A 24,832-nucleotide genomic window follows, 5' to 3' on the forward strand; every position below is an offset into this window, starting at 1 on the left:
GACAGTGACTTATATAAGATTCCCTCTAAATGTCTTGAAGCATCATGAACTGAAATCATTTGGGAAGTAAATAAATCATTTGCTTGGCCCATAGTCTGTTTATTCCCTTTCCAGAGTATCTCTGCTGACAATGTTAGTAAACAAATCAAATTGGTTTAGAGGTATCATAGTAGAAAAACAATATGTTTCAGAAAAAGCTTTGCCAAACAGCCAACTCTGCTTACCATAACTTCCCAAAACTGAAACCAATGTAAATAATCTTATATACTGTATTTATTACTTTTCCTAGTACTACTTAATTATTTTTTGTGATGACCTCACTGAATTGAACTACCCATTTTATTTTCATCTTTTGGACAATAATATGCCTCAGCATAGTTTAAACTACTTAAACACATGATCACGTCCTTCAGTATTTGTTTTAATCAAGAAGAACTAAACAAAGGAATATGTAACATGAATTGGTTTTGCTAACAAGAAACCCTGTCAAATAAAAGTGTAGTTCTTACGGAATAATAAATTTTATATAGGTGTTTTTCTGACATAGGGATACTTTTTTCCCCCAAGTAATACTTTACACAGAACTCCAAAGTATAAAGCAAATAAATAAAGGTACTTGATGCAAAAACACACTATACAGCTATTTTAAAAGGCAATATATGTATATGAGTGATAAGAAAGATTAATTTTTTCCAAATAAATATATATTTATTGAGCATCCTGCTTTTGAGGCTCTTTTCTAGAGGTTTAGGATAAGATCACAAAGAAGATAAACAGGTGTTCTGTAGTAGTGTGTTTATATTTCAAAGAAAGTAGATAGAAACTAATCAATTAAACAAATAAATGTACAAGAAATTTCCACTGACTTACATAAAATAAACCAAGGTTAAGTACTACTAAATTCATGAGGAAGCAGGCTGCTATAGATGGGTGGTCAATGAAGGCTTCTCTGAAAAGATAACAATTGAGCCAAAAATCAAGTAAAAAAAGCCAACCACAGAAAAATGTCAAAAGAGAACATTCCACAAAGTAGCACATAAGTTCATATGCCCTCAGCTAAAAGATTATGTTTAGGACAGAAGGATGGTCAGGGAGCAGGCGGGAGAGAAGTAGAGATGAGGTCAGTGCCTTAGTCTATTTGGGCTGCTGTAAAAGAATACCATAGATTGAGTGGCTTATAAACAACAGAAATTTATTTCTCACAGTTCTGGAGGCTGAGTATTCCAAAAGCAATGTACTGACAGATTCAGTGCCGGGTAAGCGCTCACTTCCTGGTACCCAGATGGCCATCTCACTATTGTCCTTGCACAGTAGAGAGGATGGGTCTCTCTGGAGTCTGTTTTATCAGGATTATGAACTAATACCACTCATGAAGTTTTGCTCTCATGACCTAATCACCTCCCAAGGGCCCCACTTCCAAATACTGTTACATTTGGGATGTTTCACCAAATGAATTTGGGGTTGATATAAGAATTCAGTCCACAGTAGTCAATGATAAAGGACCATACAGAGCCATATAATATCTTATAGGAAGAGACTTAATCATGATCATTTAATAAGAAGCTATCATAACCTTGAAGCAGGAAAGTGACATGATATGATGCCAGTTTTCAATATCATTCAGATAAAGTTTCAGACAGAATGAAAATCAGCTATTGCATGACTCTAGGCAAGAATTAACCAAAGACATTGAAATAGAGAACAGGCTGACAGTGACCAGAGAGAGGGGAGAGGGAGGGAATTTCAGGGGAAAAGGGAAGGGTTTACAGGAACTAGTATAAAGGACACATGGACAAAAACTAAGGGGTGTGGAAATGGAACAAAGGTGAGGAGCACTGGAGGGGTGGGCTGGGGTGGGAGTAAAAGACAGAAAACTGTACTTGAACAACAATTAAAATAAATTTTAAAAAAGCATTTGTGATTATTTGATTATATATATTTGCCTTACTATTTGGGTTTTCAGCATCAGTTTATCCTTCTTTACAGTATCCTGATTTTCTTAGAGGAATTACCATTACCCATTGAACACAGTTTCATCAGGGGATCTTTAATAGAATTATTCAGAAAAACAAAACAAATAGAATGTGTGGGTATGTGTGTATCTGTCTATCTCTCTCTCTCTCCATTGAGATGACATCTATCTACGTACCTGTCCATTGAGATGAAGAGGCAGAAATAGGTTCACATTAAGGAACTGGCTTATGCTACAATTATGGGAAGACAACAAGTCCAAGATCTGCAGGGAAGTTGGCAGCCCGAAGACCCATGGAAAAACCCATGTTACAGTTCAAGTCTAAAGGCAGTTGGCTGGCAGAACTCTCTTTTTGCAAGAGGTCAATTTTTTTTCTTAAGGCTTTCAATTCATTGGATGAGGCCTACCAACATATAGGAAACAGTTTGCTTTACTCAGTCTAGTAAATTTAAATTGTATTGGTAACTTTAAAACACTTTCACAGCAGCATCCAAATGTGTTTAATGAAATATCTGGGTAGTATAGACTAGCTAAGTTGACACATAAAATTAACGGTTGCAGGCTCCCCTTGCCCTCTGTTCAAAGAGTGAGCATGCAATTCAAGCTAGGTTGATTAAATATTTTATCCCGCAAACACACATTTGAGTAGAGGGCAGAAGTTCACCCTACCCCTCTAGTCACATTCTGACTACAAGAGTCTGCCCCTCCACACAACACATACTTCTCTAATCTCCAGTGGCTAATCTTTTTGTTAATTACTATTAGCCCAGGGAACATTTAATAATTCACTTTTGTGTAGGAAGGATTCATTACTTTGTTTGAAATGAAAAAACTGTAATTGTTTCAAGCAGGCTACAGATATTTGGAAAGACAAGCATCAGGTTAATAATGGTTATCCTGGATGTTGGGCTTTGAAGATTGACGATTTCCCATTTTCGACATGTATAACTTATTAAAATATTTTCTCCATAATTTATCATTAGTAGCCAATAATTATTTTTTAAAGATTTTATTTCTTTATCTTTAGAGGGGAAGGGAAGGAGAGAGGGAGAGAAATAGCAATGTATGGTTGCCTCTCATATGCCCCCTGCTGGGAACTAGCCTGCAACCCAGGCATGTGCCCTGAATGGGAATCGAAACTTGATCCTTTGGTTCGCAGGCCTGTGCTCAATCCACTGAGCTACACCAGCCAGGGCCCAATAATTATTTTAATTAAAGTAAATAATGAAAACCTTTTAGAATTAGCAAGTTGGACAAAACCAGAATTTTTAATATTATTGGGAGTGAAAGTCCTATATTTATCTGCTGTTGAAGCCGCAGAGGTGCCTCTGGGAAACTGGAGGTTTTGTGGACAATTTTAAAACTTTATTGATAGTCATTGTTTTTGAACTCACAAAATAAAAAGAAAGAGAGCATGATACTTGCTTCCCTGGAGGACATTTAAAATGTGATTCATTGGTATATTGGTAATACTCACAGTATTACTTTGTGGCATTTTACATCAGCTGCGACCACTTCCCTAAGCAATAATATATTTCATAGTTAATGCAGCACAAGCGGGGACTCTACCAAATCTTTATTTACAAAAAAGAGGAGGCTACTTTGCTTTTCAAAAAAGGCATTGCATTCTTTAAAGGACCAAAATCACACTGGATTAATTAGGAGTAGCATAGTCAGAATAAAATAGGCTATATCAACATATACATCTCAGTTTTTAAGGCTGGGATTTCAATTACAAATAGGTAGATATTCAATAATAAATTTGAATTAGGTACTATTTCCCATGAGTTTCTGAATAAAAATCCAGTGAGATAAAGAAATTCCAGTGGCAATGATAATAATAATAGCAATAGCTAATATTATTAAAATCTTAGTATTTGCTAGAAACAAGTTAAGTATGCTACATAAGTTTTATTCTATAGTACTTATAAATATCCCATATATTATACTTTTTTTACCATTTTATAGATGAAAAACTTGAATTGAGGTTTAGAGACTTTAAGTAATATTCCCAACATCACACAGCATTCAATCTGGACTTGACTTTGTACATATTACCCTACATGCTGGTAGTAAACACCTTTGATATTTTTTTCTACACAATTTAGTGAGCCATCAGGTGATTCCAGAATGAATCTTTACGTAAAGTTATAAATATCAAGTCAAAGTTGGATGCCTCTGATTTTCCTCTTTATGAGTGTTTCATAGTAAAACACATCTCTACAATTAATTTAAATTAATATTTTGGAAACAATTATTTTGAAAAACTACTAACATGAAAAGTGAGACTTTCATCTTATTACTGAGCAGAATGGTGACTGGTTCTTTTAGTTAATATTAATATATTTGACTCCTCCTATTGTTTTTCATCTTTTAATTGTTCCACAGAAAATTTAAAATATCTTCATATTGTCTGCAGGTAGAAATTTTAAACAGTTGAGTCTATTCAACATAAATTTTGACCAAAGATAGAAAAAGAATAAATGAACCATTTGTTTCACAATAAGAGCACATGCCATTTTCAGAATTATGGTAATACAGTTTCAAACTCTAGACAATACTTGCTGAATGCAATCTTTTGTTTGTTTGCTTGATGTTTGCTATTGTTTTCCCAAATTAGATCTGAAACTTTTTTTATCATTTACTGCTGGTAGCATGTGGGTGTGATTGTTGGTGACAGAGAGAAAATGGCAAATAATGCATTTTGACACTAGTTATATTATGTATCATTTTTCCTTTTCAACGTACTTTGAGAAAAGCCTCACTTTAAAAAGATATGGGCAATTTGAAAGTTGTTGATTGTTTCCTTCTTTATCTGTCACTTTGCTGGCCCCCAAAGAGCTCCATGGGACACATTTTGAAAATAACTGTTTTAAAAGACTGAGTGAGGACAGAATTTGATATTTGGAACATTAAGGAAAAGAAAAGAAGGCATTTTGAACAATGTGTTGGCACAGCTGTACACTGGGACTCCATATGGCAACTGGGAAATATGCTTACTTCACCTGAACTGCCTATTAGACTCCTATTTAAAGGTCATCTGTGACTAGACGATGACCAGGTATTATAGTGCTTGCCGTTGTTTCTTATTTGAAACACTAAAATAGACATACTTATATATAAACAAGTGTACATATATGTCATGGCTAGTATTTAGATAAATATATAATTATGATAAACATACATTAATTATATTATATAAGTAATGAATAAATAATACAAATATGAGTATAATATATACATGTGCTATTTATTATATATAATACATGTGTATGCACTCTTTACATATGAATACTAATAATAATTACACTCTCATTGTGAGTGAGCACTCAGGAGCCATGCTTACTCATATTTATACCCAGTACCTTAGGGCACAATATGTGTCTCTTGAACTTTTAATCAATTACTTAATTCAATTCAACATATACTGAACATTGACTATGTCATGTGAGTGGGTTCCTATTAGGATATAATGACAAACAGGAAACTGAAAAAACTCACAGTCTAGCAAAAGGGAAACAAGGAAACAAGTACGCCCCCACCAGGACTTAGGTTCTTGTAACAGGAATACAGGAGGGCACAGAGAAAGCTTACCTTTGAAAACCTACTATTTCATACTAACCAAGATAAAACTTGAATAACAAATACCATTTAAATGGCATATTTCACAGCTATAGAACAAATACTTCAAAAATTTATATGAAACCATCAATGACCCCAAATAGCTGCAGCAATTTTGAGAAAGAAGGGCAAAATAGGAGGGATCACAATACCTGATATCAAACTGTATCACAAGGTCACTGTAATGAAAACAACCTGGTACTGGCATAAGAACAGACACATAGATCAATGGAGTCGGACAGAGAACCCAGAAATAAACCCAAGTCTCCACAGTTAATTAGTATCCAATAAAGATGGTAGGAACATAAAATGGAGCAAAAATAGCCTCTTCAACAAATGGTGTTGGGCAATCGGGATAGCTACATGCAAAAAAATGGAACTTGAGCACCAACTTACATCATACACAAAAAAAAATTCAAGGTGGATAGAAGATTTAAATATAAGTCATGACATCATTAAAGTCCTAGATGAGAAAATAGGCAAGAAAATCTCAGATATTCTACGCAGCAATATTTTCACTGATATGTCCCCTAGAGCAAGAAACATAAAGGAAAGAATAAACAAATAGGATCGCATAATAATAAAAAGCTTTTGCATGACCAAAGAAAACAGCATTAAAATAAAAAAAGAATCAACTGTGTGCAAAAAAGTATTTACCAATGATACCTCAGACAAGGGTTTGATCATCAAAATATATAAAGAACTCACATGACTCTACTCTAAGACAAGCAACCCGGTTAAAAAATGGGCAAAGGACTTGAACAGACACTTTTCCAAGGAGAACATAGAGAGAGTCCAGAGACATATGAAAAGATGCTCAGCATCACTAGCCATCAGAGAGATGCAAATTAAAACCACAATGAGATACCACTTCACGCTGGTAAGAATGGCCATCAGAAACAAAGCAACAAACAATGAGTGTTGCAGAGGCTGTGGAGAAAAGGGAACCCTAGTGGATTTTTGGTGGGATTGCAGACTGGTGCAACCACTATGGAGAACACTATGGAATTTTCTCAGAAAACTAAAAATGGATCTGCCTTTTGACCCTGCTATTCCACTGCTAGGATTATATCCTAAGAACCCCGAAACATTAATCCAGAAGAACCTATGCACCCCAATGTTCATAGCAGCACAATTTACAATAGCCAAGTGCTGGAAGGAACCTAAGTGCCCATCAGTAAATGAGTGGATCAAAAAACTATGGTACATTTACACAGTTGAATTCTATGCAGCAGAAAGAAAGAAGGAGCTCCTACCCTTTGCAACAGCATGGATGGAACTAGAAAGCATTATGCTGAGTGAAATAAGCCAGGTGATGAAAGACAAAAACCACACAATCTCACCATTAACAAGAACCTAATCAACAAAATGAGCAAGCAAGCAAAGTATAGCCAAAGACATTGAAATTGAGGACAGGCTGACAGTGACCAGAGGGGTGAGGGGAGGGAATAATGGAGGAAAAGGGTGAAGGTTTACAGAAACAATTATAAAGGACACATGGGCAATAACAAGTGGGGGTGTGGAAACAGGGGAGGGAGGTGGAGAGACCTGGGGTGGGAGGGAGGGGTAGTGGGAAAAGGCAGAAAGCTATACTTGAACAACAATAAAAAATGTTAAAAAAGAATTTGCTAAACAATAAAAAAAACCCAAATACCATCTTAATATATTAAAGACAGTGAAGAAAAAGGAGAGTAATTCTCAAAGAAGTTCAAGTACATGTATACAAAGCTCTGTATTTCAAGATAAATTGCATTATGCAAGTTAAAGAGATAAGATTACAAAGTGGTCAAACATAAAATTACTTTGAATGATATGCTAAAAACTTTGATATTTACTTGGTATATGATAGAATATATTGAAGTATTTTTAAACTTTAATTATTGTGCAATCAGATCAGAATTATATTTCTAAAAAATAAATGTCCCCCTTCAGTGAGGTGATGTTCAAAGGTAAGAGAGACTGGATAGAGGCTGGGTATTTTAGCAGTGGAAATGGTCATCCAACATATTTGAATGACATTTTACAGGCAGTAGAGAAAGTATCTTTGGAGATTGATTGAATTTGAGATAGGAAGTCATTGAAGTCTAGGTCAAAGTCAACAAGGACTACCAAACAAGAGGTAACATGGATGCAGCAGAATTCATCAGGAAAGATAATAAGGTATCTGTGGGAAGCACCATGAAAAATATCCTGGAAAAGTAATAAATATAAGGTTGAAATTCAAGAGCAATTTCAAGTCAGAAAACACATTTAGAACATGCAGATCATCTCTAATTTGGGAAAAATAAAATTCACTAATATAGTTTGATAATTCTTAGCAACAGTGTATATTTTTAAACAAGTTGAAAAGGATAAAAGTACATTTTTCCTTAATATTAAATAAATAAATAAATAAATAAATAAATATCCAAGCAGAGAAATTTAGTTTAAAAAAGAAAATTATTAATGATTTATGAGGAGAAACCTGGGGCCATCCAGGGGAGAAAAAGAGCCAGTAGTTCACAGAAGACAAGAGAGAAGGGAGTTCCCAGATTGTAACAGATTCAGTGAGTATGGGCCAAGAGCAAATTATGTTGTATATCACTGCAAATTACCACTACCTTTGTAATAACCAAGAAAGCTTCCCTGGAAGAAGAGAGCATCATAAATAAACAGGGGAGCTGTGTTGGACAGTTATGTGAAAACTGGAGTTCTTTATGACAAAGACTTAAGTGGAGATATTTGTGGCTCAGCAGTTCAACCCAAATATTTAAACCAGGACTGGGGAGGAAATAAGAGTGTTAATTCTAGCTGCCAAATGACTTGTTTGGTAGGAAGTCATGTCGCAATACTGAAAACTGCATAACACAATAAATGAAGGAAATATATACAGAAAACACAGATGATGTATCAATAGTATCATATTGATAGTATGGTGTTTCTATTCAGGGACAAATTACTCAGCAAAAACCAACCAAACAACCAACCAAGCAAACGACCAGCCAAAGAGTATACACCTGTTCAATTCTGAAAAAAAAAAATGTATAAGGATTTACTCTGACTTTGTGCTTCAACAGAAAATGGAAAGATGAAGCTATGGATTATACACTCTCCAAATTCTAAAGAACTTCCTCACAATACTAAAACAATTTTACTACATAGGAAGAATAACAACTTTAAGAGAATCAGAAAGTAAGATTATAAACAGCTCATGAGAAAGATTTTATCTCATCCTAGATGTCAAGTCTCCTCAACATGGAATACAACATCCATTAGGGACCAATAGATATTTATCAAATTAATTAATAAATAATAATTAGCTATAAGACTACAAATTGCTTTAGTAGCTTTGAGACACTATGTATTTACATATCCAGTATAATATCAATCTTAGTGTTTATGAAAATATTAATTTTTCTAAAGATAATTTTATGTAATAAAAATGTATAGAAGACTTATTAGATAAGTTTATCTCTAAGTACATGATTATTTGCATTTTAATAATAGTAGATTTTTACTTTTATTATATTCAGGTTCATGAGTTAAACACTGTAATAAATTGCCTTTTAAAGTTTTGCTGAGCTCATAGATTCTGTGAGCATTGTACTGAAACTTAGAATGGCTTCTCAAATAAAAAAATACCACTGAGGTAATTAGTGGAAAATTTCACAAAAGAAGGTGAGCAGGTGTCAAACCTTCAAAATCTGTAGAATTAGTTCAGGAAAAATCAGCAAGAATGTAATTAGAGTCATCACGTCCTGTCTAGCTGACATTAATGGGTAGTTCTCTCACTCTAAATAGCAATATCTTATCATTATGGTAGAAACTAGCAATGTCATTACTTGCATTGTATTTGATTATCTTTTTTTTTTTTTAAATAATTTTATTTGGTTACTTTTCAAGCACATTTTTTTTCCCTCTTCCCCCCCCCGCCCGGTCTCCCCCCTCCCTCCCCTTCCCCCCCCCCAAGTCCTCATCTCTGTGTCATTCATACTTGTTCCTCAAAATCCCTCCCCCTTTTTCCCCTTAAGTTCCCTTCCCTCTCCCCTCTGGTCGCTGCCCACTTGTTCTCTATTTCAGCGTCTTTGTTTTTATTCTATTTGCTTATTTGTTTTATTCTTTAGCTTCCTGTCAAAGGTGAGATCATATGGTATTTGTCCTTCAATGCCTGGCCTATTTCACTCAGCATAATGCTTTCCAGTTCCATCCATGTTGTTGCAAAAGGTAGTAGCTCCTTCTTTCTCTCTGCTGCATAAAATTCCATGGTGTATATGTACCACAATTTTTGGATCCATTCATTTACAATAGCCAAGAGTTGGAAGCAACCTAGGTGCCCATCAGTATTTGATTATCTTAAAGAATCATTCTTCTTCCTGTGTCTTTAAAATTGTTTTGTATTTATTAACTATAAAAAGTAATTACACTTACATGCATGTTTAGAGCAGCACTATTGACTAAAATTTCCAGAAATTTTACAAAATATATAATGGGAAATTTAAAAAAAAGACAGAGAAAAACACAGCAATTTGAACATGAAACTCAAGAACCACTTCTTAACCTTAGTAATCAGAGGGGGTCCAAGACATCATGTGGAAGAACACATGGGAACCGGATGCCAGCAATAGCACTGGTTTTATTTTCCCAAAGATTGCTACACGCAAAAAAATTGCCTTCCTCATATGTTTCTCCCTCAATGCAATTGAGATACTCCTGCTATTAGGGAATGGTATGTAATTATACTCCTTGAACCTGACAGTTTGACAATAGAAGTAACAAAGTAAACTATGAGACTAGTTCAAAAAAGTTCTGTCTAATCCTCTCAGGAAGTTTGTTCTTGGAACCCATCACCTTGCTATGGAGAAACCAAACAGCCTAAGAGAGGCCCACATGGAGCAGAAGTGAAGCCTGGGGTTCGCAGTGCTGGATGAACTTGAGCCAACAGCTAGAATCAGCTTTCTTACTGAACCACTCTGAAAGTTGTACCCAGCTCTCAGTTAAGGTGACAAATAATCAGAAAAATGGCCTGCTTCACAAGTACACATATTTACACTTTTTTCTCATGGCAATAAAAAATATACATTTTAAAGGATAAATATTTGCTATAATTATTTAAGTATGTAAAATTAACAACAGTAGATCTCAAAGTGCTCTTCATTTCACAGAATGTTAAAGAATGGGTCAGCTCAGTCTTAAAATGATAATGAAACATAAAATTTTATCAAATGTATAGCATTACGTTTAATTCAAAATACATTATTTTAAAAGAAAATACTTTTTACTTGTTGGTTGTAAGTCACGGAAAGCTACTTAAATCTTACCCCTCTGAAATCTCATCTGTAAAATGACCATTTTAATGGTAACTATGAAAATGGATTTCAATTAATATTTTTGTAGGCCCTGGCTGGTGTAGCTCAGTGGATTGAGCACAGGTTGTGAATCAAAGGTTCGCTTAGTTCAGTTCCCGGTCAGGGCACATGGCTGGGTAGCAGGCCAGGTCCCCAGTAGGGGACACATGAGAGGGAACCACATATTGATGTTTCTCTCTCTTTCTCCCTCCCTAAAAATAAATAAAATCCTTTAAACATATTTTTGTAGAATTTAGCACAGAACTGAAGATTCAATATAACCATCAATCATTATTATTATGTATAATTTTTACCCCGAATCTGGAGCATGGTTTGTTGCTAGCATGAAATGATATAACTATAAGAGAGATGCTTATTCCATAATCTGGAAGAAAGAGGAAGGGATGCTCAAATATTCTGTGTAAAGTCAGTCCACTTTTCTTCCCAAACAGCGACTTCTGTCTTCCTTTACTTCTTTCAGTACATCAAAGTGCTGTTAGACAGTCAGACTCATAACTGATTCTAGTCATTACTATTTCTGTATGCCCTTTATCTTGGGATGTCACTGGTACACCAACTACATAAATTAACTCAGAAAGATAAAATAATATTTAAAATATTATTTTTCCTCACGATTAAAAAAAACAATGTTCACCATTATTAATAGTCTTCTTACTGGTATTCAATAAAATAATAGCATATAACTTTAGGTAATCTATAACTATTTGCCCAGACAAAATTTACATGAGCTTTTTTGTCTGAAAAAATTACCCATTTAGCTGAAAATTAACATTATTTTCTTTATTCAGTGCACATCACAACATTTATTCTTTTTTATTAAGCTTTTTTTTTGGTTCACATTAGCTAACTAGACCAGCTTATCATGACCGTCAGCAGACACACAAGTAATTCTCAGTTGTTTCAGGTCTACTGCAAATAAGACCACAAAGTCAATAAATAAAATATTGAGCAAAAACTCCTTGAAATAGATAGAATTCACTGTAATTTATATTCAGGGGATTAAATTTCTGTTTTATTCTTTAAAAATATCAAATACCAAGAGGATCCCTACAGTTCTCACATGGCTAAGAATAAAAATCAATTACTTTCCAACAAATTCTGACATTATGAGCCATGTTACTAACTCAGAAAACTTAATGATTCCCAGAGAAACTACAAAGCAATTCATCAAACAATTGATTCTTGGGAATTAGACTCTTCTAACAGAGAATTAATAGTTTCAATATTAAACCTAAGCAGGATATCTACTTGCCTTATAATTTTTATTCTTATGTACAAGTATTTTTCATCCAGGGGGGTCCAAGCTGTGAATTGTAAGCTGACACCAATTTATAGCTCCATTAGAAATTTAAAAATTAGATACAGAATCAAGTGTAGAAAACATATGTTCATGACTTACCTTTCTGCTTTTTAAAAATACATATTTAAGGGATAAATATTTACACTCAGGTTTCATTAGCTTCCATCTCCAGAGAGCCAAGTATAACTTCCAATAACATTTCGGAAACTTAACAGGCTAAAGAACATCCTATTGACCTGCATGTCCTCTGATGTATGATCGCATGTTTACATGTGAATTTAAAGAAATGTTAGAGTTATTCTTCAGAATTTCCCAGAACATATTGAGAACTTAACTCTGTTATGATTTATAGGTGGAAAAATAATCAGTGTAAAATGGGTTGTGGCTTCATAACATGTCTTCTACCTTGTAAATGATATAATTATTCAATATGACCACAAATTTGCCCATAGATTCCAAAATTGGGTTTGGGCATCCATAGTTTTCAACATCCATATAGTGAAGTTTGCCGTTACAGCTAATATGTCTATAAAATACTTGAACAGGATCTCACTGGGGTTAAAGAGGTGTGAGTGAAAAAGAAAAGAATATTTACCGGAGTTCTCAGCTCAGGTATGGCAGCTTGGTAGGTGATTGGACGACAGTCACGAGTGTTTGGCACAAGGACACAAGGAAGAAACATTGGACCCAAGTCATCTCCATCCAGCACATCCACTGTGAGGGTGGTGGTGGTGGTTCGCCTTTCATTCAGATTTTGTGCACGGTCCTGTGAGAGAGAGAGAGAGAAAAACCCAACACAATGGACTTAATGCTTCCCTCAGTTTGACTAAACTCTAGACAGGTTCAATCCTGACCATTATTGTCACCTGACTTCTGTTTTCCCAGAGCATTTACCTTAGAGAACTTGCAATTGAAAAACTTTCTCTGCCCTTTGGGACATGAATTTTCTCCCTGCTAAATTTTTTAAACAATACTTGACATACATTGTTATATTAGTTTCAGTGTACAACATGATTCCACATTTAGAAGGCTAATAATCTCTGTGATATGTCTAGTGACCATCATTTACCATGTAGTTATTAAAATATTATTCAAAGATTCTTCAAAATATTAAAAAGAGAAAAACTAACACACAGCCCAGCAGTTAGTTCTACTTCTATTTATCAAAAAAAATGAAAACATTAATTCAAAAATATGTTTGCACCTTCATATTCATCCCAGCTCAAACTGTTGACAGCTTTATAGCCCAGATCTCTTTCTCAAGGACCTGGAAATCATCGCTTTGAAATGTAACCATCAAGGGAGACAGGGCTCCTACTTCCTAGTCACTGTCTGAGGGCAGGAGCACAGCTTCAGAGGAGTCTTGCTCCAAACTGTGAAACTGTCTCTCACCATGAAGAAAGAAAAATGTTTTTTCCTTTTATTGATTCCAGAGAGAGGGGAAAGGAGGAAGAGAGGGAGAGAAACATTGATGAGAGACAGAAACATCAATCAGTTGTCTCCCACATAGGCTCCAACTGGGGACTGAACCTGCAACCCAGGCACATGCCCTGACCAGAATGCAACCCACTAGTGTTCGGTTTGTGGCTTCACGCTCAACCAACTGAGTGACAATGGTCAGGGCTTTACTTGCCCTTTGAGAAGACCAATAAGCAAGTAAAGATGGACCTTTTTTCCTTCCAACTCAGCTTTTTTTTAATGCTTCAATCAATTTAGATTTACTAGATAAATATGGTTTTTTTTTTAAAGATTTTATTTATTTATCTTTAGAGGGGAAGGGGGGAAGGAGAGAAGGGAGAGAAACATCAATGTATGGTTGCCTTTCGTGCGTCCCCTGCTGAGAACTGGCCTGCAGGGAACCAGCCTGCAACCCAGGCATATGCCCTGACTGGGAATCGAACCACGATAGTGAGGTTCACAGGCCTGCGCTCAATCCATTGAGCTACACCAGCCAGGGCAATATGGGTTATTTTAAGAACATACCTCAGAAAGAAAAGTGAGGAGGAACATAAAAAGAAGAAAAGAAAACTCACCAGGTCTGTTATACTTTTATTAAAGAAATGTTTTTGTATGTCTCATATGATTTTTTCTGGTCTGATGTGTTTTGAGTCCATTACTTGTCTACATGTAGCCTGCTGGTACCATTAAAGTAAGCTAGTGTTCCAAATTTCTAAATAAGAATTGTTTTATTTGTTTCGTCATTCTTGGGAACTATGTTTCAACTTTTTTTTTCACTAGATATATTTCCAAGAGAATAGTTACTTTTTTGTTTTTTATTTTGTTTTCCATTTTTATTGAGATACAACTAACTTACAGGACTGTATAAGGTTAATGACTTACATATATTGAGAAATGACTGACACAATAAGTTTAATTACTATACATAATCTCATATGTTAAAAGTTAAAAAAAATGTTTTTCCTTGTGAAGAGGACTCCACCCCAGCTCTTATCAACTTTCCAACCCTTCTTTTTAGTGGAGTTGACTGCATTCTGGTCTCCTTCCCATTGTAATAGCTTTGAATGAAGTCTTTACCCATTTAACTTTGTCCAGTACAATTTTTGCTTTGACAATACACTGTTATTAACTAAGATCCATATTTCATTGGGATTTTTCCAGTTTTTAACTAATGTCCACTTTCTGTTCCAGGATCCCATCCAGAATAGCACTTTATTCTTGGTCATCATGTCTTCTTCGGCTCCTTTTCATTCTGGCCATTTAACAGGCGCTCTTTGCTTTTGATTACCTGGACAATTTGCAGTACTCTACTAGTAAGGGACTTTGTAGAATGCCCCTCAATGTGGCTTCACATAATGATTTTCCTAAAGATCAGACTGGCATTACATGACCTGTGCGTTGGGGAGACCATGGAAGTAAAGTGTCATTTTATCACATTGTATCTAAAGTATATACTAACATGATTTATCTATTATGTTAACCTTGATTTGGTACCTGGTGGAGGTTGTGTCTGTCCGGATTTCCCACTGCAGTTTCTCTTTCTTTTTTCCTTCTCTAAGTATTTCAGTAGGAATCACTATATGCAGTCCATATTAAGGAGTGAGAGTGATTCCATTGGAAATTTATATTAATTATGTATATCTAACAGGTGTTTATCATGAGGACATAAGGAAGAAAGATGGCACCCATTTGTCTCTATTCAGAACATTTACTAGGAAAGTAGTAGTGACAGTTTGTCATTCATTACGGTAGAAACTAGAAATGCCTTCACTTTCATTGTATTTGATTATCTTAAAGAATCATTTTTTTCTGTATTTTTAAAGTTCTATTTTGCATATCTTAACTACAAAAAGTAATTAGACTTACATGTACGTTCAGAGCAACACTAATTCACACTAAAAATGGGACACAGTTGAAACATCCATCAATAAGTGAATGAATAGACAATTTTAGTGTGTGTGTGTGTGTGTGTGTGTGAATGCAATAACACAGCCACAGAAAAAGATGAAGTAATGATATATACTACACTTTAACAAACATTCAAAACATTATGCTAAGTAAAAAAGCCAGATTAAAAAGGTCACATGTTATACAATTTCATTTATATGAAATATCCTGGGCAGGTAAATTCGAAGACACAGAACACAAATGGTTGGCCTCAAGGAGCTGGGAGAGCAGGGCTGAGAAGCCACTGCTTAAGGGGTGCAGAGTTCCTTTTCGGAGAGATGAAAATGTTTGGGAAATAGAGCTGGTGGGTACCCAGCAATGGGGGGGTGCCAAATCGACTGAGTTGTTCACTTTCAAATGGTTGATTTTATGTTGTACGAATTTACTTCATTAATTTTTAAAAATTAAGTAATATACTAGTAGATTTTTATTTTTATCTTGCTTACAAAATGTTTTCCTGTGTGATATTTAGAGACATTGATATTTGTTTACCAATTTAAAAAATCCCCCCTTTCTTAAGCTTTTTTTCACCCATATTTTACCCGCTCTCCTTTCAACTATTGGCTTATTCCCCATATCTATGGATCTGTTTCTGATTTATTTATTCATTTGTTTTTTGTTTTTAGATTCTACATATAAGTGAAAGTACATGGTATTTAATCTTTCTCTGTCTAAATTATTTCACTTAGCATAATACTCTAGGTCCATCCATACTGTTGCAAATGGAAAGATTTTACTTAGTTTTTTATTGCTGACTAATATTTTATTGTATATGCTTATCACATCTGTTTTCTAAATTCCAACCTGAGGATTTTTTTAAATTGATTTTAGAGAGAGAAGGGCAGGGGGAGAGAGAGAGACATCAGTGTGAGATAGAAACATAGATTGGTTACCTACTGTACTTGCTCCAATGTGGGATCCAACCTGAAACCTAGGTATTTGCCCTGACCTGGAATCTAATCTTCAACCTTTTAGTGTATGGGGCAATGCTTCAACCAAATGAGCTGCCCAGCCAGGAGCCATATGCTTTATCTCTTCATCTATTCATCAACATCTCCGTTGCTTCTACATCTTGGATATTGTAAGTAATGTTGCAGTGGACATGGGAGTGCATGTATCTTTTTGAATTACTGTTTTATTTTATTTTTTTTGGATAAATAATCTTAGAAGTGGCATTGCTTTGTCATTTGGCAGCCCTATTTTTAATTTTTTGAGGAACCTCTACAGTGTTTCCCAGTGACCCAATTTACAATCCTTTGAATAGTATATAAGGATTTATTTTTCCCAACATCCTCAAAAGCATTTATTTGTTGATTTCTTGTTAATGGCCATTCTGACTGGTGTAATGAGATATTTCACTGTGGCTTTGATATGCATTTCCCTGATAATTAGTGATGTTGAACCTGATTTCATATGTCTGTTGGTAATTGGTATGTCCTCTTTGGAGAAATGTCTACAGGTCCTTTGCATGTTTTCTTAATTGGATTTTTTTTTTTGGTGTTAAGTTGCATGGCATCCTTATATGTTTTGGAAATTGATCCATTACTAGATATAGTTTGTCTTTTTATTTTGTTGATGGCTTCCTTCTCTGTGAAAAAACTTGTTAATGTTATATAGTAGCATATGTTTGTTTTTCCTTAAAATTATACTTTCAATGTATGAGTTTTAGCATATATAAAAACCTTAAAGTAAATTTATGGGTTTACTTTAAATTTTGTTAAATACAACTGGATTATAAACTCTACCATTTTAAAATTATGACTGCTTAGTATGTATCAATTGCAATTTAAGAAAAAAAAGTTATGTAAGTAACATTTTATCTGATCTTGAATATGGTAAGACTACTTTAGTGTTCCAGAATCAATATTTCCATATTGTCATGGTACTCAAACTTACACCTTATATATCAGCACTAGGGGACTGCAATAGACAAAGTAGAGTATTTTCTATCCTAAGTCTTTTTTTTCAGTCTTTTAAAAACAAATCTCACACTATTCCATAAAATGGATACAAGTGCCTAAAAAAGAGTCTTTATTTGCCAGCATACATAATTTAGGCTTTTATCTCATACTGGGAAAGATATCGCTTACTAAATGCTGATCTATAAAATGTGAATTTTTAAGTGAAAAAAAAAAGACTGAAGAATATATTGCAAGGGGCAGGAAAAATAATTTTCCTTCCACTATATACATTCTTCGCCGAGACTTTCCAGTATCAAAAGATAGATTATCAGTAGAAAAACAACCAGAAGTTTAATAGTATTTATATTTCCTATACATGGGAGATAACATGAAAACTGGGTAACTTCCAAATGGCCCTAACCACCAACTATCTGAAACACTATCTTCAACTAAAGACAAAAGGAAAAGAAGATATTGGCAGGCAGAGAGACCGGTTTTCAGACAAAGCACAGTAAATTAGGGTACAGTTGTTATTCAAATTTAAGTTCCTGCCTTCTGCATTAATAAGTTTCTAGAGGTTTTGTCATCCTTATTCCAGATACTGAGAGGGACAGAGTTTAACAAATGGAGCTTTCCCTTACAAATGTAAACTGCTCTTACAAAGGGGAAACTTCTAATTGGTTTTCAGAGCTTCTCTTCTGTCTGCTGGGTTTTTTGTTTTGTTTTGTTTTGTTTTATTTTGTTTTTAAATAATCAGACTAAAATAATTATAATATCAAAAAGCATGTTATGGGTGAAAAATTCTGCTTCTCTTGATTATTATGAGCAGAGATGTAGTAATAAAAAATACCAGCATCATTTCTACTATGTCGATTCCCCACAACTTGTCACCGAAATATATAATATAAAGAGAAATATAAAGATAGGTCTCATGCATACTTCTAACTTGTAAGCCCATGGAAGGTGTTAATCTATGATGATGTTGTCCCATTTCAAACCAAATTGGGTCTTAAAAATCTATCTAAAGTCAAGTCGCTGGTAATTGAAAAAAATTTTAAAAAAAAACCTTTACTCTTTCTAGTAAAATGTTACTGCTCAAGGCTATTCTGGGTAAAAGTAATAATATTGTAAATTTGGAGTGATATAAATAAAATATGCTTATTTGAATAAATGTTTTATGGGATTCCATTAAGTTTACATTTATGTCCACTGCTATGTGAAAATCTGATACATATTTAAAAACTACCGAAAGATTCTTCTTCCTTTTTCTTATTTTTCTTCCTCATTTCTTTTTTCTGTCCTCATAAGAATAAGATAATATTGATATGCTATTAATTTAGAAAACGTAATGAAAAACATGACATTATATATATAATGGATATATATATGCATATATAATGCATACATATATATGTCATCCAACTTTTATATATATATATATATAAAAGTTATCCAAGTTGGTTTATATATATATATATATATATATATATATAAAAATATGCATTACTGATTTATACAATATGCATTGCTGGTTTATATATATGTATGTGTGTGTGCATTTGTAAACCTTTGGTTTACACAATATGTATTACTGTTGGTTTATATATATATGTGTGTGTGTATATATATGTGTATATATATGTTATCCAAGTTGGTTTAATTAGTGTTTACACAATATGCATTACTATTTCATATATCATTAATACATAGCTAACATTAAACAAGTACATAAAACCTTTAGTTAACTTCCATAATTGTGAGTGTGGTTGTGCAAGGAAACACAGAATAACCAAGCATAAAATTGGCATGCAGGAATTTCAAGTTATACACATATCCTCAACACAATCTAGAAAACCATAAAGAATTTCAACAGAATATGGACCTGGAACTGGCAGGAGCATCCTTAATGCCTCTCAGAGAAGTGGTATTGCCCTGGTCCCTGAACCCTTAGCATCTTGACTCAAAGTCTCCAGTTCTCTGGCCCCATAGGATGGCATTACAATCTACAAGTCTTCATAGTCATACTATAAAATAAGGTCTGGCATATCAAAGACCCTCGTTGCTTTCGAGTGAATGGTTTACTATATAAGTAGTAATTTTCATCAATACATTTCAAGAAAGAATTTATAAAAATATGTGCCTAATAGAACTATACAGAATTATTTTTATAAATATCTCAGAGAAAACTAACCACAAATAATTTTTTACAAATCACATTTATATAAAACTGAAAATATTTCAACTGGGATAATGTAAAGGCAATAAAACAACTCTAATGATTTTGATTCTTTCAAAATAGAGAAAATTCTACTTTTTAATTCATTCAGTACCTGCTCCGTATTGAGAGGTATATTAAGTTTAATACTGATTGCATGGAGTGGGGCCAGGAAAGATATGGACTCTTAACAAATGCTATGAAATTATATATAACCTAGTTTTAAAATGAGTGTGAGGCAAACATGCCAATGTTCTGATTTATTTTTGAGGCAATATCACAGGAAACTTGAAATAAAGAGACTTCTTATACTTACATACTCAGTATTCAAGTAATTTGTAATTTAATAAAATGGCTGGAAGCACCTACCAAATTCACTCAGAGATACATATATTAAAGACTCTTTCACTACCTTATCAGGTATTTGCAGTGGAGAAAGAAAGAGTAAATATTGCAACATAATTAAAGTTGCTCTGAGTCTTTGACCCTAACTCAGTTACCTAAGACCTTGAAGGTTTTCATCCCATTTCTGCTCACCAATGATAGATGGAATACCGCTGACTAAAATTTTAAAACTTAGCAACTTCAATCTGTTAAATTTCTACACTCAAAAAGGAAAACAGCAGTAACAAGATTGCCTTGGTCTAAATCACTTTAGAAATGTTCTCTTTTATTTATTTTTTCTTGAAATTTTATTTTTGCTTGAAATGTTCACCCATTTTAAAATTTGTATGCATCCCAATAGATAGGATAGTACTGTAGTATGTCCACATACTTACCTACCTTCTTTACTTGAATGTTTATGAATGTTAAACCATTGACCAACCCCCTCCCATTCCAGCCTCACTCCCCAGAATATGCCTAAGAAACTGGCAGAGCTAAAAACCAATGGGTGTAAAATTAGCACTTATTCCATATATCAACAGAAAGTAGATAGGTCAGAATGGGAGTTATTTCTGAAAAGTTGTTTACGTAGATTGTATCTAAAAGTATAGAAGGGATTTTTTATACCCAAGCCCATATAATTGCAATGTTTTGAAGGCAAACCTAATAAGACACCCAAACATGTGTCATTTCAGCATACTGAATATTTTGGATTAACGTGCAATAACGGCACTCTAACACTCACTCCTTCATCCCCCTAAGGCAAGAAATGAATCTCCCACGTGAAAAGGACCCTGCCAGTGTTAGGACTTTAGAAAGCATCCTTATCACTAGAAATAGATGCTTTAGGGCCCAGAAGGCTACAAACAAATGTTGTCAGTCTTTGATAATTTACTATCCAAAGCCTAAATCTCTTTGTTTTGCCATCCTTACAAATTTACTATTTCCTTATCTAAAGCCATAAAAGATGCCAGCTTTGGCTACTTCTCTGAGATTTACTGTTTTTATGGGGCTCTTTTGCACATAAAATTAAACGTGTTATCCTCCTGTTAATTGCTGTATTAGGCCAGCTAAAAGGGAATTTAGTAAAAGGTCTCTGCCCTTAGATTTTATACAACTTTAAAAATGTGTTTAGTCATTAAAAGAGCTATGAATGAAATAGTAATTGTATATTTTTAGAAATTTAACTTTGTTATTAAAGGCAGCTATTGTCCCTTCTCTAGATTTTTGATTTTTGATAAAAAAAGAATAGCCCCCTAGTGATAACACAAAAATTGTTCTTGCTATGATTCTAAATAAAATGTAAACTTTTTATTTATCACAATTATTTAAGGGGTCTTGAGAAATACCCTCTTAGTATTTCCCTTAGGATAAAAGTAATACAAAAGAGAGTTGCTTTGAAGAAAATCTATGTATAGAGATGAATTTTATTCTTTTGTGACTTAAGATAACACCAAAACTGGAGTCTGTGGTGCCCTGGCTGGTTTAGCTAAGTGGTTTGAGCACAGTTCGATTCCCAGTCAGGGCACATAACTGGGTTACAGGCCAGTTCCCAGCGGGGGTCCCACGAGAGGCAACCACCCATTGATATTTCTCTCCCTCTCTCCTTCCCTTCCCCTCTAAAAATAAATAAATAAAATTTAAAAAATGGAATCTGTGGTAATAGAATGTATTAGAAATTTCAAAAAAAAGAGAAAATCTCATTGATTTTTATAGTTCTCTTAAATTCCTTTCCAAGATTTTTTTCCTTTTCTCTACAATTAATTGTTCCCTCATTGGATGGTCATATTGAACATAAAAAGTGTAGATAATAAATTTGCAAACATTCTCAAGAAAACCAGTGATATGTATGAATGTATGTATGTACATGTATATATATGCAGTATACTTTACTGATTATGCTATTACAGTTATCTCACTTTGTCTCTTTTTATCGCCCACCACCCTGCACCACTCCTTCTAGTAGCATTCCCACCCCTTAGTTCATAGCCGTGAGTCATACATACAAGTTCTTTGGCTTCTCTATTTCCTATACTATTTTTAACACCCCCCTGTCTATTTTGTACCTACCAATTATGCTTCTGATTCCCTGTAAATTTTCCCTCCACTCTTCCCCTCCCCCTCCCCACTGATAACCCTCCATGTGATCTCCATTTCTGTGATTTTGCTCCTGTTGCAATTGTTTGTTTAGTTTGTTTTTATATTTGTTTTTGTGTTTTTAGGTTCAATTGTTGATAGTTGTGAGTTTGTTGTCATTTTACTGTTCATAGTTTTGATCTTCTTTTTCTAAGTCCCTTTAACATTTCATATAATAAATTATTGATGATAATGAACTCCTCAACTTCATCTTATCGGGGAAGCACTTCATCTGTCCTTCCATTCTAAATGATAGCTTTGTTGGATAGAATAATCTTGGATGTTTGACTTTGACTTCCATAACTTTGAATACTTCTTCCATGACTTTGAATATAGCCCATTCTTGCCTGTAAGGTTTCTTTTGAGAAATCAGCTGATAGTCTTATGGGAACTTCTTTGTAGGTAATGGTCTCCTTTTTTTCTTGCTACTTTTAAGTATTCTCTTGTTATCTTTAATCTTGGTATAGATGTGTCTTGGTATATTCCTCCTTGGATCCAACTTCTCTGGGACTTTGAAGCTTTCTGGACTTACATGTCTATTTTCTTCACCAGATTAGGGAAGGTTTCCTTCATTATTTTTTCAAAGAGTTTTCAATTTCTTGCTCTTCCTCTGGCACCTCTATGATTCAGATGTTAGAATGTTTAAAGTTGTCCCAGATGTTCCTCTGACTCTCTCTCTCTCTCTTTTTTTTTTGAATTCTTGTTTCTCATTCTGTTCTGGTTGAATATTTATTTTTCCCTAACCTTGACTTGAGTCCCAGTTGTCTTTTACTATATATTTTTTTTCCTTTTTTAAAACTTTGCATAGCCTTTACTTCTTCCTTTATTTTATGACTGTACTCAACCATTTCTGTGAACATCTAATTACCAGTGTTTTGAACACTGCATCTGATAGGTTGGCTGTCTCCTCATTTATTTAGTTCTTTTCTGGACTATGATCTGTTCTTTCATTTAGGCCATATTTCTTTGTCCCAGAGCACTTGTTCCATTGTAAGGGGTAGAACTTTAGGCATTCTCTAGAGCAGGGCAGCCCACTTTGCTTTGCTGTGGTGCTGTGTTTGGGGGAAGCTGTCAGAGAAGGAACAAGGCAGCTTGCTCAGCTCTCACCCCACTCTCACTCAGTTCCCCCACTTCCCACAGCAGATGTAACCTTTCAGGGGCTACCCTGTTGCTAATTCCCAGGTGGATCTGGCTTGTGTACATTCAAGAATCTGTGTGCTCCTCCAACGGACTCTTCTGTGAGACTAGAAATTTCTCTCACTGCTGCAACCCTCATAGACTTTTGCAGCCAGAGGTTTTGAGGCTTTAGTCTCCCACTCTGGAACCCTGAGTTACACAGTCTATCTCACTCCGTAGTTATTCCTCCCAGTTTATCTGCACGCAAATGTGGGACTTCCTGGTCTTCTGCCCCTGCCTTCCCCACCTGGTCCACCAGCTGCCACCTGCCACCTTACCATGTGCCCTCTCTACCCCAGCTTCCCATAAACTTAGGCTGTTTCCAGATCTTGGCTATTATAAATAATGCCGCTATGAAGATAAGGGTGCAAATATTCTTGTAAACTCATATTTCTGGATTTTTATGATATATTCCCAGTGAAAAAAATGAATATCATATGACCTCACTTATACGTGAAATCTAATGAACAAAATAAACTAACAAATACAAGAAAAACAGAGGCATAAATACATAGAACAGATTGACAGCTGTTGCAGGAGAACGAAAAGAGGGGAACTAGAAGAAAAAAGTGAAGCGATTAGCCTGAGAACATATACCCATGACACATGGACAGAAACAACAGCATGGTGATGATCTGATGTCTGGGGGAGAATGGACCAGGGGCGGGGTAGGGCTGGGAAAAAGGACAAAGAATGGGGACCACTGTAACAGAGTAAACAATAAAAAGTACCCTCCTGAAACAAAAGCACCAGAAACAAATCTCTTTTAATTACCATTCATATGTTGTACTATATGTTTTCAATTTATCTAAAAATCATTTTATAGATAAATATAAATCTTTCAACCTCTCACCCATGCCATTTCTTCTTTTCAAGGATACATGTATATACTTTTGTGTCATAATTTTATCCCTGACATGTTAAAACTTGTCACTTTCTCCCTAGTTATGAGTAGCCCACAAACTGAATACAAATTGTTTCAGATGTCTTTATAAACGTTTAAAATTAGACAGCAATCCAGATTTCTGTTAGCTTACATTTCTTTAAAAAGTTAGCTCATTTTAAATGGCATATTAAAAATTAGCTTTCAAACACATACCATAACAGTCTGACATTTTTGGCGAATTTTATTGGAGATCCTGAGTCAGAAAAGGGAAATTGTATCATTTGTTCACATATTCCCTTATATATATATTTTTTAAAGATTTCAGTGTTTGGAGGAAATTCTCAGAGGCCCCTTTCATATAAATTTTACTTTTCCTATATTCACAGTTTCTAGCTTCTTCCACTGGAAACCAAAACAGCCCACACTGACTTGAAAACAAAACAAACCTTATAAATACTCAATGAAAGTCTAGAAGTTTGGCTTTTAAAATT

The 24,832-nt window shown here is 34.5% G+C and overlaps 1 protein-coding gene across 1 annotated transcript in view; it reads right to left on the minus strand.

Moving 5' to 3' along the window:
* PCDH15 (protocadherin related 15) overlaps positions 1-24,832 on the minus strand; it is a 789,434-nt gene that overhangs the window by 384,504 nt on the left and 380,098 nt on the right. Inside the window, exon 8 of the mRNA XM_053663991.1 lies at positions 12,834-13,004. Within this exon, the coding sequence (XP_053519966.1) occupies positions 12,834-13,004 (171 nt within the window). The remainder of the gene's footprint in view (positions 1-12,833; positions 13,005-24,832) is intronic.

The sequence above is a fragment of the Artibeus jamaicensis genome, unplaced genomic scaffold (genome assembly GCF_021234435.1).
Source record: "Artibeus jamaicensis isolate MK-2021 breed Jamaican fruit bat unplaced genomic scaffold, CSHL_Jam_final contig_332, whole genome shotgun sequence".
Classification (NCBI taxonomy): Eukaryota; Metazoa; Chordata; class Mammalia; order Chiroptera; family Phyllostomidae; genus Artibeus; species Artibeus jamaicensis.